The sequence below is a fragment of the Phodopus roborovskii genome, unplaced genomic scaffold (assembly GCF_943737965.1).
Source record: "Phodopus roborovskii unplaced genomic scaffold, PHOROB, whole genome shotgun sequence".
In the NCBI taxonomy this organism is placed as follows: Eukaryota; Metazoa; Chordata; class Mammalia; order Rodentia; family Cricetidae; genus Phodopus; species Phodopus roborovskii.
In genome coordinates, this window is record NW_026126409.1 from 18,962,748 (window position 1) to 18,978,807 (window position 16,060).

Below are 16,060 nucleotides of genomic sequence, written 5' to 3' on the forward strand. Positions count from 1 at the left end.
GGAAAGCCAGGCCTGGGCGTGCCTAGGGAAGGAGAGGCTTCGGGGTACAGGGAGACATGGGTCAATTTGTAGATGAGACAGTCATTTTATCACGTGAGATGAGGTGAGGGGTGAACAAGCAGGTCACTAGATGGACTGAGGTTTGTCACTTAAGTCTATGAGGATCATGGAGGGGTCTGCTTCAAATGTTCGGCTCTTTGATTGTCTACTGTTCCTGATTCACAGGGTGGAATCTCCAGCCATCCCAAGGATCCCTTGTGTCACCCCCGAGACTGTGGTCATCCGATCTGAAGACCCAGAACAGGTAAGGAACTCCTTATCTCTTCCCATAGCTGAGAGTGAGGACATTCCATGATTGTGTTCCTATGACCTGGGGACAATAGGAGGTAAAGTGGAGAGGCTCACACCTTCAGAGCCATGATTCCCTGTGTTCTGTGGAGCCCAGTGTGGCAGGCATACTCACTAAGCCCACTGTGAGTCCTGGGAACCTTGGAGGTCTCTGAGTGTGAGGAACACCATCATAATATGCGGGAAAATGTTCAGGCCAGCCAGCTATGGGGCCAGGGAGGGACCTCACCCCTGTGATGCAAAAACACCAAAGCTCTGACACCTCAGCTCCCTCTCTTGAGAAGGGGTCACTGTGCCTTTCCTCGTCTTCCCCCATTTGATAATAGGAACCAGAGACCCCATGCAGACAGAAAGGTCTCAGAGCACTGTTCTCAGTGGAACAGTTGTTTGTGACAGTACCCTGTTTGTACTCTCCTAGCCTTCTACTGGAATTTGTCCATAGGTGTCTAGGGGTGAAGGATGAGAATGGCTCCAAACAGTTTTAAAGATTAGGCCACTGTCATTCTCCTCCGGAGCAGGAACATTTCTTAGGGAGAGAAGAGAGTTGATGCAGTGTTGAAGGCTGCCATGTCTGCCCTAAACCCTGATAGCCAAGGTGGGCTGAATCCCTCCTCATTCCACAAAGGGCGTGAGTCTGAAAATATGCTAGGGTATCAGCACGATACAGCATTGGAGTTGCTATTCATTTGAGAGGTAATCAGATGGGATGGGACCCTGGTACCACTGTGACATTGTCCCTGGGTGCTGTCAAAGCAGCAGGAACAAGCCCAGGGGGCCTGAGTGTGTCTTGTCCTATAACTATCCCATTCTCTACACACACACACACACACACACACACACACACACACACACACACACACAAAGAGAACACAGTGGTTGTACATGTTAAGCAGAACCTCAACATTTCTTTCCAAGTCTTTTCTTAAATCATAAACCCAATAAGAGGTATATACTACATTTCTACTAAGTGCCCATCTAGGGCTCCATATAAAAGGTTGGATTTAATTTTCTCCTAGGAGCTGCTATCAACTCTGAATGTGGACTTAGATACATGGGTTTTTGTGAGGCCATGAACAGTCTCCTTCCACCAGTGATGAATGGGAAATCCCATAGAGCCTGATGGGTTCACCTCACAGAGCCACACACACACACACACACACAGTGCCAATAGGGCAAGTAGCCATGAGGTGATGGTGCAGGTTCTAGAAGCAGCTCTGGAGAGGAAAGCATGGGGAACGGCAGGAGAGACAGAAGGGTGTTCAATGTGTGTGTCCAGCAGAGGACAGCAAGCGAGGAAGGGGCGGAGTTCATTTCATGGGAGTGGTTTCTTCCAGCTGAGCTCCAGGACCTGGGCACATGTTTGGGTATCCTGGGGTAAGATAAGAGACAGGAGACCTTGTCTTTTCTGCAGGGGTCTAAAGAGTACGATGAGGACTCACTCATCCCCAGTAGCCCAGCCACAGAGACGTCAGACAACATTAGCCCCGTGGCCAGTCCTGTGCACACAGGGTAAGTGTTGCACACACCTGGGACCCACTTTTCCTGTCCTTGAGAAGGAAGCCAGCCCTGTCATGATCTACCCGTGCTTCCAGGTTTCTGGTGAGTTTTATGGTTGATGCCCGAGGAGGATCCATGAGAGGGAGTCGTCATAATGGCCTGAGGGTGGTGATCCCTCCCCGGACGTGTGCAGCACCCACACGCATCACCTGCAGACTGGTCAAGCCTCAGAAGCTGAACACACCACCCCCGCTGGCTGAGGAAGAGGGTCTAGCCAGCAGGATCATCGCACTGGGGCCCACGGGGGCCCAGTTCCTTAGGTGAGATATGCCCCCAGGGGTATGTGTGCAACTAGTGTCTCCAAGCAGTTCCTGCCACTTCAGGAAGCTGGGACTGAAGGACCGTCCCACCCAGGCAGTGCCCAGCATCTCATTTCTCTGCTGTGGCGACAAGCAGGCTTGCCTGCCTCTCTCAGGCCCATGAGGCAGTTTATGGTGCTAGAGGAGCCCACTTCCCTCAAAAGTGCTAGGAGGCTAGAGAAGAGACCAGGGAAAATTTGTCTATTTGGGGGCCTAGGGTTTACTCATGTAAGCACCAGAGTGTTCATCTGGAAGGCGTTCCCCACAGAGGGTCCCCAAGGCCACCAAGAGAAAAGAGGTACTCTCTTTTCTCACCTGCCTAAAACGCACTGGGGTCACCGGAGCTCTGCTTTCCGCCAGTAACAGTGAAAGCTTTAGCCTCAGTGGCCCCAGGCAGGCCTGTGCCTCCATAGCCCTGGCCTGGAGGCTGTGAGCTGGGCCCGCGGCCATCCCCCTTGGGCCCAGGCATGCGGCCTCCTCTAGAACGCGCTCCCACCACTTGCTGTGTTCTACCTCAGCCCGGTGATTGTGGAGATCCCCCATTTTGCCTCTCATGGCCGTGGGGACCGTGAACTGGTGGTACTGAGGAGTGAAAACGGCTCTGTGTGGAAAGAGCACAAGAGCCGCTATGGAGAAAGCTACCTGGACCAGATCCTTAATGGCATGGATGAAGGTACGGGACCCTACAGTTCCAGGTGGCTTTCCTGCTTTGGGAAGATGGGATCTGGGGTTGCACACTTGGGGTGGTCTGTCAGCACTGCCTGGGGTTCGGGGAGGCTAAGAGGGGCTTAGAATGGGCCTTATGATCAAATGCTGGGTGCCCAGGACATGTGAGTGGGCATGATGTTCCTCTCCCCACCCCACCCCACCCCCCGTGACCAGCGCTCTTCCACTGGGCCTCTGGGTCCAGTCGGTACTCCTTCCAGGCCACCTCCCTGCCAAGCCCCTAGGGAGACATGGAAACCTAGGAGCCACAGTCACAGCTCAGCCCGAGCCTTGAGGGCCACTACCCTGAAACCACAGTCATAGCTCATCCCAAGGCAACTTATGTTTCCAGAGCTGGGGACCCTGGAGGAGCTGGAGAAAAGGCGCGTGTGTCGCATCATCACCACCGACTTCCCCCTGTACTTTGTGATCATGTCACGGCTGTGCCAGGACTACGACACCGTTGGTCCTGAAGGGGGCTCCCTGAGAAGCAAGCTGGTGCCCCTGGTACAAGCAACATTCCCGGAAAACGCTGTCACCAAGAAAGTGAAGCTGGCTTTACAGGTGATGCGGCCCCTCCTTGCAGTTCCCAAGGCCACGTGGAGGTCAGGCTCTGTAGAAGGCCTGGCCCCTGAGGACAGTCCCACACTTTTGTCTGGGAAATCTGAGCTGAAGAGTCACTCCAGGTGGGGGAGGGAAGAGCAGGTGTTTTCTAAAGGCCTGGAGACAGTCCAGCATGGCCACTGAATGTGGCTAGCTGTGTCCCCCAAGAAGGATTCCACAGGACGCCTGAAGTGGGCCACAGTGCTGAAGAAAGCATGGAAATGGGAGACGGGGTAAAAAAGGCTCAGAAAGACACTAAGCTGTGGGGTTGGGCCTAGGTGGATACCATTCTCATCAAAGTATAGGAGGTAGTGGAGGGGTCACCTCCTCATCCGAACTTTGAGGGCACCTGGCCCACCCTATCTGGCCAGCCACTGACTGCCTGGGGCTGAGCCTTCCATCTTTGGTGCTTCACAGGCCCAGCCTGTCCCCGATGAGCTGGTGACCAAGCTCCTGGGCAACCAGGCCACGTTCAGCCCCATTGTCACTGTTGAGCCAAGGCGCCGGAAGTTCCACCGTCCCATTGGGCTTCGAATCCCACTCCCTCCCTCGTGGACTGACAACCCCAGGGACAGTGGGGAAGGGGACACCACCAGCCTGCGCCTACTGTGCAGCGTCATTGGTGAGTGGCGGGCTTGGCGTTTGCTTCCTTGGCAGCGGCTGGTTTGGGGCACACTGGGTGGTGGAAGATAAAGCCAGCAACTTCCTGGGGCTCTTACGGCTTCCCTGGCGATGAGAGAAAAAGGAACTGAGTCTAAGTCTATGGCCTGAGGGTGAGCCCTCAGCACAGCACGGGGATGCAGTGCTCGGGTTGCAGACCAAGGACCACCGGATGTACCGCTTCTGTCTTAGCACATGTGAGCTTCTTGCCTCTGACTGGAAAGTGTCCCCCAGCCCTGCCTCTGCTGCTCTCGTAGGTGGAACTGACCAAGCCCAGTGGGAAGACATAACGGGAACAACCAAGCTTGTGTATGCCAACGAGTGTGCCAACTTTACCACCAATGTCTCAGCCAGGTAAGACTTGGCCCTTCCTAGCCCAGCATGGTGGCCGCAGGGAGCTACCCTCATGGCCTGGCCCTCCCCCAGGCCAGGCTTGAAAGTTCTTTGCCGCTGCTCCCACCAGACAGCGTGCAATTGCTGCTGCGTGGCCACATGCTCACCACTCGCCGTCCCCTCATAGGTTTTGGCTGTCAGACTGCCCTCGGACTGCAGAGGCCGTGCACTTTGCCACCCTGTTGTACAAAGAGCTCACTGCGGTCCCCTACATGGCCAAGTTTGTCATTTTTGCCAAGATGAATGACCCTCGGGAAGGACGGCTCCGCTGCTACTGCATGACAGATGACAAAGTGGACAAGACCCTGGAACAGCATGAGAACTTTGTGGAGGTGGCACGGAGCAGGGACATAGAGGTATGGCTCCTGGGTCTCCTCATAACAGCCCTGGAAGGCTTTTCTCGCTTCACACAAGGAAGTGAAGCCCTGGGCTGAGGTGGTTCTCATGGTGGTTCTGGAGCATGGTGGCCAGTCCAGGCCAGAAGTCCTCCCTCTGGAGTTGTAGGGACCTTTAGGCCGTATTGCTTCAGCTCCCCTCCCAAGAATCATCTTAGCGAAGTCATGGCAAACGTGAGGGTCCCCACCACAGGCCTCTCAGGGACTTGTGTGGTAAGAATCGGCACTTGCTGACATTCACATGAATCTGGCACAATTGAAAGTAACTTGAGGCTGGGAGCTGGCTCAGCAGTTAGGAGCACTTACTGCTCCTGCAGAGGACCTGGGTTCATTTCCCAGCACCCATATCAGACAGCTCACAACCTACCTGTAACTAGTTCCAGGAAATCCAATGCCCTCTCTGGCCTCTGTGGGCACCTGCATGCACGTGGTGCACGCACGCACGCTCTTTTTGAAATCCCTTTTTTCTTAAAATACCTTACTTATAAAATAGGGTTTTGCTTTCTTAGCTGTGGGCACCCAGTGTACACACTGGGAAGCCAAGACGGGGAAGAGGACTAACATCACACTCGAGCTATAGAGATCAAACCTGCTTCTACAGCAGTCCTGGGGTGTGCTAGCATCTAGAAAAGCAGGAACTATGTGGATAAATTGATGAGAGCATGGGAACTGGATTTGAAGTTATTACTAATCCCGAGATTCTGTCTCGTGTTTATATAATAAGCTAGGACTGTCTGAAGGCCTGGCCTCTGAATGTTTGCTGGACTTACCTGCAAATGCTGCTGTCTTAGTCGGGGTTTCTGTTGCTGTGATAAAACATCATGACCAAAAGCAGCTTGGGGAGGAGAGGGTTTATTTCAGTTTACAGCTCATCACCACTGTGTCATAGTCTATCGTGGAAGGAAATCAGGGCAAGAACTCAAGTCAGGAGCTTAGAGGCAGAGGCTGTAGCAGAAGCAGGAATGCTGCTTACTTGCTCCTCATGGCATGCTCAGCCTGCTTCTATATACAACCCAGGACCAGCTAGCCCCGGAGTGGCAGAGGGAGGCCCTCTCACCTCTATCATCAGTCAAGGAAATGCAGTGCAGGTTTGCACATAGGCTAGTCTGGTCGGGGAGAAGGGTGGAGGGCAGGCTTTTCTTAATTGAGGTTTCCTCTCCTCACATGACTCTAGCCTATATCAAGTTGACAAAAGAACTAACTCTTGAGAGCTGGCTTGGTATCAGAAGTTCATGGCTGAGACATAGGTGTGCTTGGTTCTGACGTTGCCCTGGCACTCACTGGTCAAAGTACTTATTGCCTCTAGGCCTCCATGTCCTCAGCGGTCAGTTATGATCATAACAACATCTCAGTTGAAGCTATTATGCACACAGAAGGAATCCTTATGTATGAGAAGCACTTGTAGGCTTTTCAGCACACCTCACAAACAGAACACCTTCAGGACAGACCAGGACTTTTCCAGAAGACATGCTGTGCTGTCCTGGCAGGCCACTAAGTTCTTGGGAACATGCTCGCCATAAGTCTGCATCAATAGATCATGGCTTATTTATGGCACTTTTCCCTAAACCAGCAATGAGGCTTCTCATAGCCTACTCCCTGTGCGAGGAATGAATGGTAGGAGAGGGGAACACAGAAACTTACAGGCGTTTCTATATGAGCTCAGCACGCTTTTCTTTTCCTGTAGGTTCTGGAAGGAATGCCTCTATTTGCAGAACTCTCTGGGAACTTGGTGCCTGTGAAGAAAGCAACCCAACAGCGAAGCTTCCACTTCCAGTCATTTCGAGAGAACCGTTTGGCCATCCCTGTGAAGGTGCTGGCCTCCTATGGCCACCCTCTTTTCTTGGTCCAGGAGTTTGGGAGGCAGGAACCCCTGAGAACACCAGCCTAGAGGCATAGAGGGTCCTGCTAAAGCTCCCTGTGTGTAATTGAATCTAGGTGAGGGACAGCAGTCGCGAGCCAGGAGGGTTCTTATCATTCCTGCGAAAGGCGATGAAGTACGAAGACACACAGCACATCCTCTGCCACTTGAATATCACCATGCCCCCCTGCACCAAGGTGAGCTGTCACCTGCCAGTGCCCCTCAGAAGTTCCCAAACATGCATACATCCGAAGGGCTTCCTTCTTCATTCTGAAGCACTAACTTCAATTCCCAGGCTCCCCAGGGCTCTTGCTCTGCTCTGGACATTTGCTTTGTGGCTAGGCAGAGAAAGCTTGCTCTGGAATGTCCATAAAGCCTGGTTATGTGATGCGAGGAGCGAATGTCAGGGCCAGGCACTGATAGGACATGGAGCTGGCCTCTCTAGAACATGGAAAACAGAGTCTCCCTGCTGCTCTTGAGGTGTCTGGGGCTTACAGCTGAATCAGGGATTTACCCAAGGTCACTTACTCATAGATGGAAGTTGTCAAGTATCTTTTCTATTTATTTGCCTGTCTCCCCTCAACAAGGGGACCCTGTTCCCAGCTACTGTCCAAATCCAGGTTTCCACACTCAGCCAAGGAGTCTTGACCAATGGACTCTTTCTGATCCCTGAAAGAGCCTCATGTGTTTGGACCTATGGAGGAACTCCATCCTCACAGTGTCCCTATGATTCTGCCAGTGCTATTGTGCTGTTGTTTGAGTCATTAACCTTCTGTGGTCACCTAGAAGAGAAGCAAGGTCATCTTAAGATATGTGACTCAATTTCTCTTTTTCCTTCCGGGGATGAGGGTGAATCTATTTCTCTCTCAAATGGAGTTTCCAGCGCCTAGAACAAACAGGCCCTGGTGTTAAGCCTTAAGCCAGTGTGAGTCAGAAACGAGTCATTAAGCAGAAGCGAATCCAGAAAGAAAAACTGAGTTTAAATCCAAAATCTGTCTCTACTGGGTGACTTTGTGCCTCAGTTTCCTCACCAATGATGCAGAAGTTATAATTGTGCCTGCCTGCCTGTCTCACACGTAGCTGAGAGTATCCAATGGAGCTGCTCACAAGAGAATGGCTACCCGGGTCTGCCATTATTGATATTATTAAAGAAGCATCTGGGTACCCCCACCTCATTCCATTCCCACTTACCACGTGTTTTATCTATCAGGCTGTGGACCACCCTGCCCCTTCCCCAAACCATGAGAGCTTGCACCAGCTTCTCTAAGAGGGAATACACCCCAAAATCCATGGTACCCGTCATTTGTCTTCTGCAGGGTGGTGGAGCAGAAGACAGGAGGAGGACCCTGACACCTCTAAGTCTTCGATACAGCATTCTCAGCGAGTCCAGGCTGGGTAGGAGTCCCTAATCTAGCACCCCATATGCTTGCTTTTATAAGAATGCAAACACATTCCCATCAAGGCAATCTACCGAGGATTTCTTTGTCAAGGACTCTGTCCTGGTATCAGTTCATCTTATTTTGTCTGCATCAGGCAAAGCCCTCCCTCCCCTTAGGCCTCAAGGTCCTGTGCACCTGAGCATCCTTCTGTAAGGGCCACACACCCACCTCATCCATGTTGTGACCTTCCCCAGCTGATAACTGCAATCCAATTCATCTTCCCAGGTTTTACCAGTGACACAGACCGTGCTGATATGAAGATGGCTATCATCACAGAGCACCTCGGCCTCAGCTGGGCAGGTGAGTTATGGAATTTGGACAAAAAAAAAAAAAAAGCCTCAGATCTCCCTAACCCATGACCTTTCCTCCTGGGTGACTCAGGGTGAAGTGTGTCCAACCCTGGCTTCATCACCCATTGTACCTTGAGTCTGTGATGACCCATTTTAGAAGCAACACCACTGCAGTGGCTTCCATGTTTGTCTATTTCTCCTGTAAGCATTGTGAGAAACAATTATCCTTACCTTACAGCAAGAGTACTGGAGACTTAGGGGAAACAGCCCTTTATTTTATGACCTTGACAAGTTGAGCATCAGCCTAGGCCATCACAAGCACTGGTTGAGTGCAGAAAGGAGTTTACAAATCTTAAGCCATGAGCCTTATGTAACAATCAGGGTTAAATCAGGGAACAATCTTACATGCCACCTGGGTTTTTTCCTTCCCACGTTGTTTATTTGTTTGAATTTTTCTCAACAAAAACTGTGTCTGAGTTCATCTCTATATTTAAATTCTGTTTATTTCAAAGCGTAATAGGTGTGTGGCTTTGCAGGCAGACTCACTGAGTTTCTACTCTCAACTGCAGAGTGGTGGGGAATAGGTAGGCCAGCGGCATTAGCAGGGATCCAGTGTGTCCTGTCCATTTGTAGATGAGCTGGACCTAAGCTAGCTTGAGACACCTTTGAAAAAAAAACATTAGATTTTATATCTAACACACCAGTATTTGATGCTATATGCTGCCTTTGGATATATTGGTTCACCTTGCTTTACCACTGGGAATGTGAAGGTCTACCTTAGTAAAGCAAGTTGGTAGCTAGTGACAGAACACAGAAAACCAAACAAACACAAATTATATTAATATATATGTGTATTTATATATGATATATAATACCTTGTGATTGTGTCCACTGCCTTCTCGGTGCTACTCATTAGCTTCTCAGAGGCAGCTTGCTGTGGAAAAGGGGGAAAGGCAAGGTTTCCCGAAGTCACTTTTTACCTCTGGCTGTAGCTGAGCCTGTGGTACCTCCTGGCTACAACAGGGCAGACAGGGTTTGAAAGGAAGCAGGCAGGCGGAGGAAAGTGCTCCATGAGTTGATGCAGCCTCCGGCTCTGTAAACTGACTTGCTCTCTGTTGCCACTCTTTGTTTTGATCTTCATGTGGTTGGCTGCCCTGTGTGCTGTGTGTGCTCACCCTGCACAGCGCTTTAGACGACTCAGCTACAACAGTGGGAACTGTCTGAAAAGACAGGACGGGAATTCAGAATGCAAGAACCAGCTACCCTTCAGGCTATTTCTACTCCTGCTTGGTGTGTGTGTGTGTGTGTGTGTGTGTGTGTGTGTGTGTGTGTGTGTGTGTTGTATAGGCATGTTCTGACTTGCAGTCACCTTCTCGCCAGTCTTCCTCATACTTAAGTACCCTATGTATTCCCCTTCTGACCATCTGTGAGCAGTCACAATAAATGTCACCAAGCTACTGTAATGACCACAGGGCTGCCTTTCTATCCTCTAGTTCTTGGAGGACAGCCAGTGGCCACCTGTGCAAGGCTGCAGGTAACTTCGAAGTCTGGGAACTAGCTTGTCCTGTACCCTGAGGAAGCTCATTCTCATCGCCTCCTCAGTGAAGTCATGAAAGAAGAAAGGAAAAGTCTTCATTTACTCATTCACTCACTCATCTAATGCCTGGTTCCCAGCCCCATTCATTAGGGACACAGGAGGCAGATGTTTATTCCACACCAAGTCTTTCCTGGCGGGAAGGAGCCCCAGATTTAATAGGGACTGTGATAAACTCCACACTCATACTGGCTCTTGGTTCTATGCCTACAGAGCTGGCCCGGGAACTGCAGTTCACCGTGGAAGACATCAACAGGATCCGTGTAGAAAACCCCAACTCCTTGTTGGAGCAGAGTGCGGCCTTGCTGACCCTCTGGGTGGCGCGTGAAGGCGAAAATGCGAAGAGTCAGTACCATTCAGCCAACTGTCTTGCTAGAAAGATCTGCCCTTCTTTTGGACTCCACTCCTGCTGCTGACCTGGGGTTTCCCTCTCTGCCCCTTCTCTCACTTTTCATGTCTTGAGGTCTCCTAGGCAATCCTATGAGTCCATATCACCTGTGGCTCTCACCCTCAATCTTTCCCGGTCTCAGGGGGAGGTAATAATTGCCCTGGACCCCTGAGAATATGTTATAGAATGTAAGACTAGTTTTCCAAGTGTTCCTATTGAATTTCTCAACCAGATGAGTGCTGTGGTCTCCAAACAGGGTCAGGTGGCCTATCCCAGTCTGCTCTTCTCTTGCTCTCCTAGGACACTCTCCTCTTGTCTGGAGAAAAGGCGTCTCACTCTGCTTTAGCAGTTCCTCCAAACCCTGCCCCGTGCGGCGCTGGGTGCTTCCATCTGTTTCTTCATCCACTGATGTAGACTGGGACTTCCAAAGGAGTTGTTCCCCTTGCTTTCTCATTATTATTATAGCCCCTGCTCTCTCTCACACACGCACACCTATAGCTATCACACACACACACCTATAGCTATCACACACACACACACACAATACACACACACCTATAGCTATCACACACACACACCTATAGCTATCACACACACACATACACCTATAGCTATCACACACACACACACCTATAGCTATCACACACACATACACAACACACACACCTATAGCTATCACACACACACACACCTATAGCTATCACACACACACACCTATAGCTATCACACACATACACACACACACACACACCTTTAGATGCTTCACAATGGCCACTGAGCATCTGGCTTGTGCTCAACAGAGCCAGAACACTTGCCAAGCATGCACAAGGCCATGGGCTCCATCACCAGCATTGAAAGAAACAAAACAAAACAAGCCAAACCACAACTGCAACTCTTAGTTTTGTATCCAAAAACAGGACTGTTTCTCTTCCCCAGATTTCCTCCTGCCCCATGGCCGTGAGGCCTGCACAGCATTCCTGTTACTCTAGAAACATGTGAGTTTGTTCCTCCAGCGCCTCCTCTCTTCTCTCCTGACAGTGGAGAATCTGTACACAGCCCTGCGGAACATCGATAGAAGTGAGATTGTTAACATGTTGGAGGGCTCCGGCAGGCAGAGCCGCAACCTCAAACCAGACCGGCGGCATGGAGACCGGGACTATTCATTGTCACCATCCCAGATGAATGGTGAGTGTCCTATGAGACCAGGCTGAGCTGGGGCCCTGCCTTCCAGGCACCAGCAATAATGGCCCCTTCCCTTGACACTTCATTTCCCCTGAACCATGTCTCCCTCCTGTTGATGGGAGGGTCGTCAGCGATGAACTCCTCCTACCAGGGAGAGCAGAGGCAAGTGAGAGAGACAGGTGGCACCTACGTGTGCAGCGGGGGCCTCCTCCCGCAGGGCTGCCTGCCTCTGTGCCCACATATGGGCAGTTCCCAGGCTCTCACCACCAGCCCCCAAAAACAAGGTCCCAGAAGTGGCTGGCACGGCAAGGACAGACTTCAGTCTGGGAAGAAGTTGCCTAGGCCCTCACCCTAGAATCTCCAAGCTCTCTGTTTCACGGGGCATGGGTCCGCTCGTGCCCCATCTATGGGATATTCAGGTCTAACAGGGATCAGTTGATGGTGTTTAAAATCCCACTGTGAACCCTCGGGACTAAGGGTGTGTTCTCCTTGAGACCAGTCTCTCTTCCTTGTCACACTCTCTCCCTTTTTTCTCATCTCATCTGTCTCCCTGCACTCTTCAGTATGGTTCAGCATGGCAGGGAGCCCCAGTGTGACCCATCCCAAGGAGATGAAGCCCAGAGGCCCCGACCTTTGCCACTGAGCTGTGTCTGAGGCCTGCACCCTGCACAAAGCAACGATAGAAGCAGGCACTGCCATGAAGGAGCAGAGGATGGAGGTCCCAAGGCCTTTCTCCTTATCCACTCTCTGTCTGTCCAGGGGAAATGAGTGGGGGCCCAGAAGCCTGCACATTAGGTCCTTCCTGCCTGCTGGCCCTCATACAGCAGAGATGTCTCCTCATCTTTAGAAACTGGGTTAGATTGCAATAACTTTGAAAATGTTGTCAGTTGTGGGGTGTGTCTCCTTCTGGTGTCCCCACCCCTCTGTGGACAGCTATGGGCTGACAGCAATGCTCCCCAAACTGGCCGTTTTAAAGGGTGTCCCTAGCCATGTACACTGGACACAAGGGCACCTGAGTCACAGCTTGTGGTGTCATCAGGGAGCAGGGAGTACCAGGGGCAGGTGAGTTCTAGACTAGGCTGGACAAAGGGCCTCCTTCTGTCAAGTGGGGGCGTGTGCATGCCAAACCTCCCCTACTTTCTCTTTCTCATGTCCTGTGTCTCCTGAAACATGCTATCTAGACCCATCAGGTGCGGGGCTCATCTACTGATCACGTCCTGTCTCCTCTCTTTCTGCCTCTGACCTCATCCTAACGATTCACTCTCTTGTACTTCTTGTTCTCCACTGTCCCCACCCGGCCAAGTGTCCAGAGCCATCAGATTTCACAAGTGCATGTCACAGAGGACTCCCAGCCCCCACCCCATGCATCTCATGGCTGTCCCCATGGGCATCTGTTGCGTGTGCATGGCGTGTTGTCTGCAGCTGCTGATGCGTATGCTCCACTCACTCTTCAGGTCCAGAGGGTTCCAGAACAGTGACCTACAGTATGGGGATTGTAGCTTCCCTCTAGGAACCTGGTTGGAGCCCTGTGGGGAGCTCCTAAGTAGGCCAGCTCCCCCTTCGCAGGAAGAAAAAGAAGGACAGCTGAAAGCATCTGCAAGCTTTGGGAAGTTCAAGTGACAAGACACTTGGTGTGTGGCATGGGCTTTTTAATATTGCCCATACTATTTCAACCAAGTTAAACCCACAGATTATTCGTACGCCCTAAATTAACATTCATGGAACTAGCAGGCCCTTAGAATTTCCCGGGTCTGAAGAACTGACTATTGACTACAGTCAGACCAGAACAGTGTTAATGCCTAAGCAGTCCCCGGTCTATGAATGGGACCAAGTCTCTGTGTGTTCTGTGTCTGATGATAGGGCTCTGTTGCCATGGGCTAGCCCATTTGGCAAAAACTTTTCAAGCATCAGCTACATGTTAGACACCGTCCTAGGCATGGGAGTGAAGTCAGTTCTCAGATGAGAAAATAAAACACAATCCTGCCTTTGTGACGTTTTCCTTCTGTTATGAACCCTTGGGATATATAATGTGTTACATGTGATATGGGCTCATAGTGATATGGGGGTAAACAGGCCAGAATAAAGGGACTCAGTAGCATGGTAGGAGTGTTGCATTTGAACAGAGGCACAAATAGGATGATGGAATGAGCCATATGTAAACAAGGAGGAACGGACATTCCAGAAGGTAGATTCAGAAGTACCAGAGGGACAGTAGGCAGTAGGGAGAGAGAAGGCAGGAGGCCTAAGGGGCATCGGGAAGCCAACCCTAAGGACTGTCAGAAGACCATTGGGTTTCGTGTGGTGGGGTTTGAGCAGAGGAGTGACATCATCTTCAGAGGATTCTCCTCTTTGAGTTTAGATGCTTCTGCTCTTCTGGCTTCTCTGTGCCTCGTGCTGATCCTTCTATACCTAAAAGCCCACAGATCTCAAGATGAGCTTAGACTCTGAACCCTACAGGCATGTTGCCCTCAGTGGGGGGGGGACTATAAATTGATCCTTGGCCTGATACTCTCTGCTTTCTAGCATCAGGATTGGTTTGTGTATTGTTGTTACACCCTCATCCCTATGCTGGAAAGGCTGTCTCACATCTGTCCTTCCAGTCAGAAATGAAAGGATGCAAGAGATCATTAGTGCAGGGAGGGAGAGGCACAAGCCTCCTGTACCATTTCTGGGTGTCCTTTGACAAGGACACTTGGTACCTGGCCTGGTGCCAGCTAAGCCCTACACATTACAGTTGTGACCATTGCGTCAGTTTCAGGGTGCTTTGCTCCATTCCTCTGCTTGTCTGTATTGGAAGTGGCAGGGACTCAGGGCAGTGCCTGCATAAAAGGGGGGTGTGTCCTTATTTGAGAGGAATCTTCTCCTGCCACAGCTTTTCCAGACTTACATGCCTGCATTGTTATGGGAAAGGAGACCTGTCCCAAAAGTCAGTTCTCCTACATAAGAGGGAACCATCCAGACCCATGGAATAAGCACAAAGAAGAAAAATGCCTGGAAGAAAAACAACAACAAAAAGCAAAAAACAAACAAAAAACATTCTTCTAAAAATAAGACATTTCTTATACAGAAAGAAAAAGTAGACGTCTCATGTTCATCAGCTCCATCTGTGTTGATGAGGCATTATGTCTAGTTGGAAACAAAATGCATTTATTTAGAACAGTGTTAAATGATATGGTTGGTGAAAGGTGACTCCTGTCTGGGGCCAGGTTACCTGTCTATACCTTTTGTTGGCTATGAACATTGAACTAAGAGGGCGAGTTTAGAGCCAGGACAATAACCTGCTAAGAAGAAAGGCCACCTGAGGTCACCTGGAGTCCCCACCCAACTCTCACTCTACTCAAGAAGCCAAAGCAACATGATACAGGCAGGCATGATCTGCAAAAACCTCCCCAAGAGCCTCTTCAGTAGACCTAAGGATGAGATGAGGAACTGCAGAAGTGGGAGGAGGAGGAACTTAACATGGTCCACTCTCCGTGCTCACATAGTTGGTCAAGAACAATGTGGAAGTGCTCACCAACTGCCACAACAAGAAACGCCTGGGCCGACTGAAGCCCTCGACACACCATGCAACATGGTGCTGGAGAATGTGAAGGTTGAGATGAGGACCCAAGATTGACAAGGGCCAGAAGCAGTCCACGCCAGTCAATAAGGAGTTAGGGTTAGGTTCTCTGTAGAGTAAGGCCACCTGGAGTCCCTCCCTCCTCTGGACTCAAGAAGACAAAGCAAAGAATAGACACAGATGTTACTGATGGAGGACTCAGCCATTGTGGCCCTGAAGAACCCATTCAAAACTGGCAAGTAGAGTAGGGTCCTTCTCCTACCATGAGAGTCTGCTCCCGACCCTACAGAGAGCTGCATGGTAGGGTGGAAAGAAACATGTATGTCTGAGATGAAGGAGGGAAGGAAGGAAGGGAGGGAGGGAGGGAGGGAGGAAGGAAGGAAGGAAGAAGGGAAGGAGGGAAGGAGGGAGGCAGGCAGACAGACTTAACTTACTCTGCTCCAAGCCTTATATATGTGACTACTGTCTGACCTCCCCAAGGCCTTTAGACTGGAAGATGGACTGGTAACCCAAGTGGGCCAGGGCTGCAAGAGTCCTAGAATGATGAGCATTTCTGAAGTATGTAGGACAGAAGGAGATCTTCCCTTGACCTAGTGAGACATTCCTCACAAGGGTATAGGCCTCAGTGACCACAGCCCCACACTAGCAGTGATGCCCACCCACGTCAGTTCTAGAGTTGCTGAGATCCTCACATGCAAGTTTGAATAGATTGGGTAGAGTCCTCTGAAAATAGGAAATGCCCCGAAGGCCGTCACCTGCGGTGACAATGAACAGAAAGCATACATGTGTT

General features: G+C 50.8%; 1 protein-coding gene across 15 annotated transcripts in view; it reads left to right on the top strand.

Annotated features, from left to right (window-relative positions):
- Positions 1 to 16,060, top strand: part of Ank1 (ankyrin 1) — a 173,991-nt gene that overhangs the window by 139,901 nt on the left and 18,030 nt on the right. For 14 of the 15 annotated variants that reach the window (XR_007834363.1, XM_051182118.1, XM_051182119.1 and 11 more), the window contains 14 exons: positions 226 to 304; positions 1,760 to 1,857; positions 1,941 to 2,165; positions 2,723 to 2,877; positions 3,262 to 3,473; positions 3,930 to 4,134; positions 4,430 to 4,526; positions 4,693 to 4,921; positions 6,645 to 6,770; positions 6,896 to 7,015; positions 8,135 to 8,213; positions 8,483 to 8,557; positions 10,355 to 10,486; positions 11,568 to 11,714. Coding sequence is in view for 14 of the 15 variants with exons in the window: in XM_051182118.1 (XP_051038075.1) it covers positions 226 to 304; positions 1,760 to 1,857; positions 1,941 to 2,165; positions 2,723 to 2,877; positions 3,262 to 3,473; positions 3,930 to 4,134; positions 4,430 to 4,526; positions 4,693 to 4,921; positions 6,645 to 6,770; positions 6,896 to 7,015; positions 8,135 to 8,213; positions 8,483 to 8,557; positions 10,355 to 10,486; positions 11,568 to 11,714 (1,979 nt within the window). In the remaining variant the exon portion in view is untranslated. Of the gene's footprint in view, positions 1 to 225; positions 305 to 1,759; positions 1,858 to 1,940; positions 2,166 to 2,722; positions 2,878 to 3,261; positions 3,474 to 3,929; positions 4,135 to 4,429; positions 4,527 to 4,692; positions 4,922 to 6,644; positions 6,771 to 6,895; positions 7,016 to 8,134; positions 8,214 to 8,482; positions 8,558 to 10,354; positions 10,487 to 11,567; positions 11,715 to 12,274; positions 12,409 to 16,060 lie in introns of those variants that run through there. The other variant, XM_051182132.1, reaches the window with a different exon arrangement.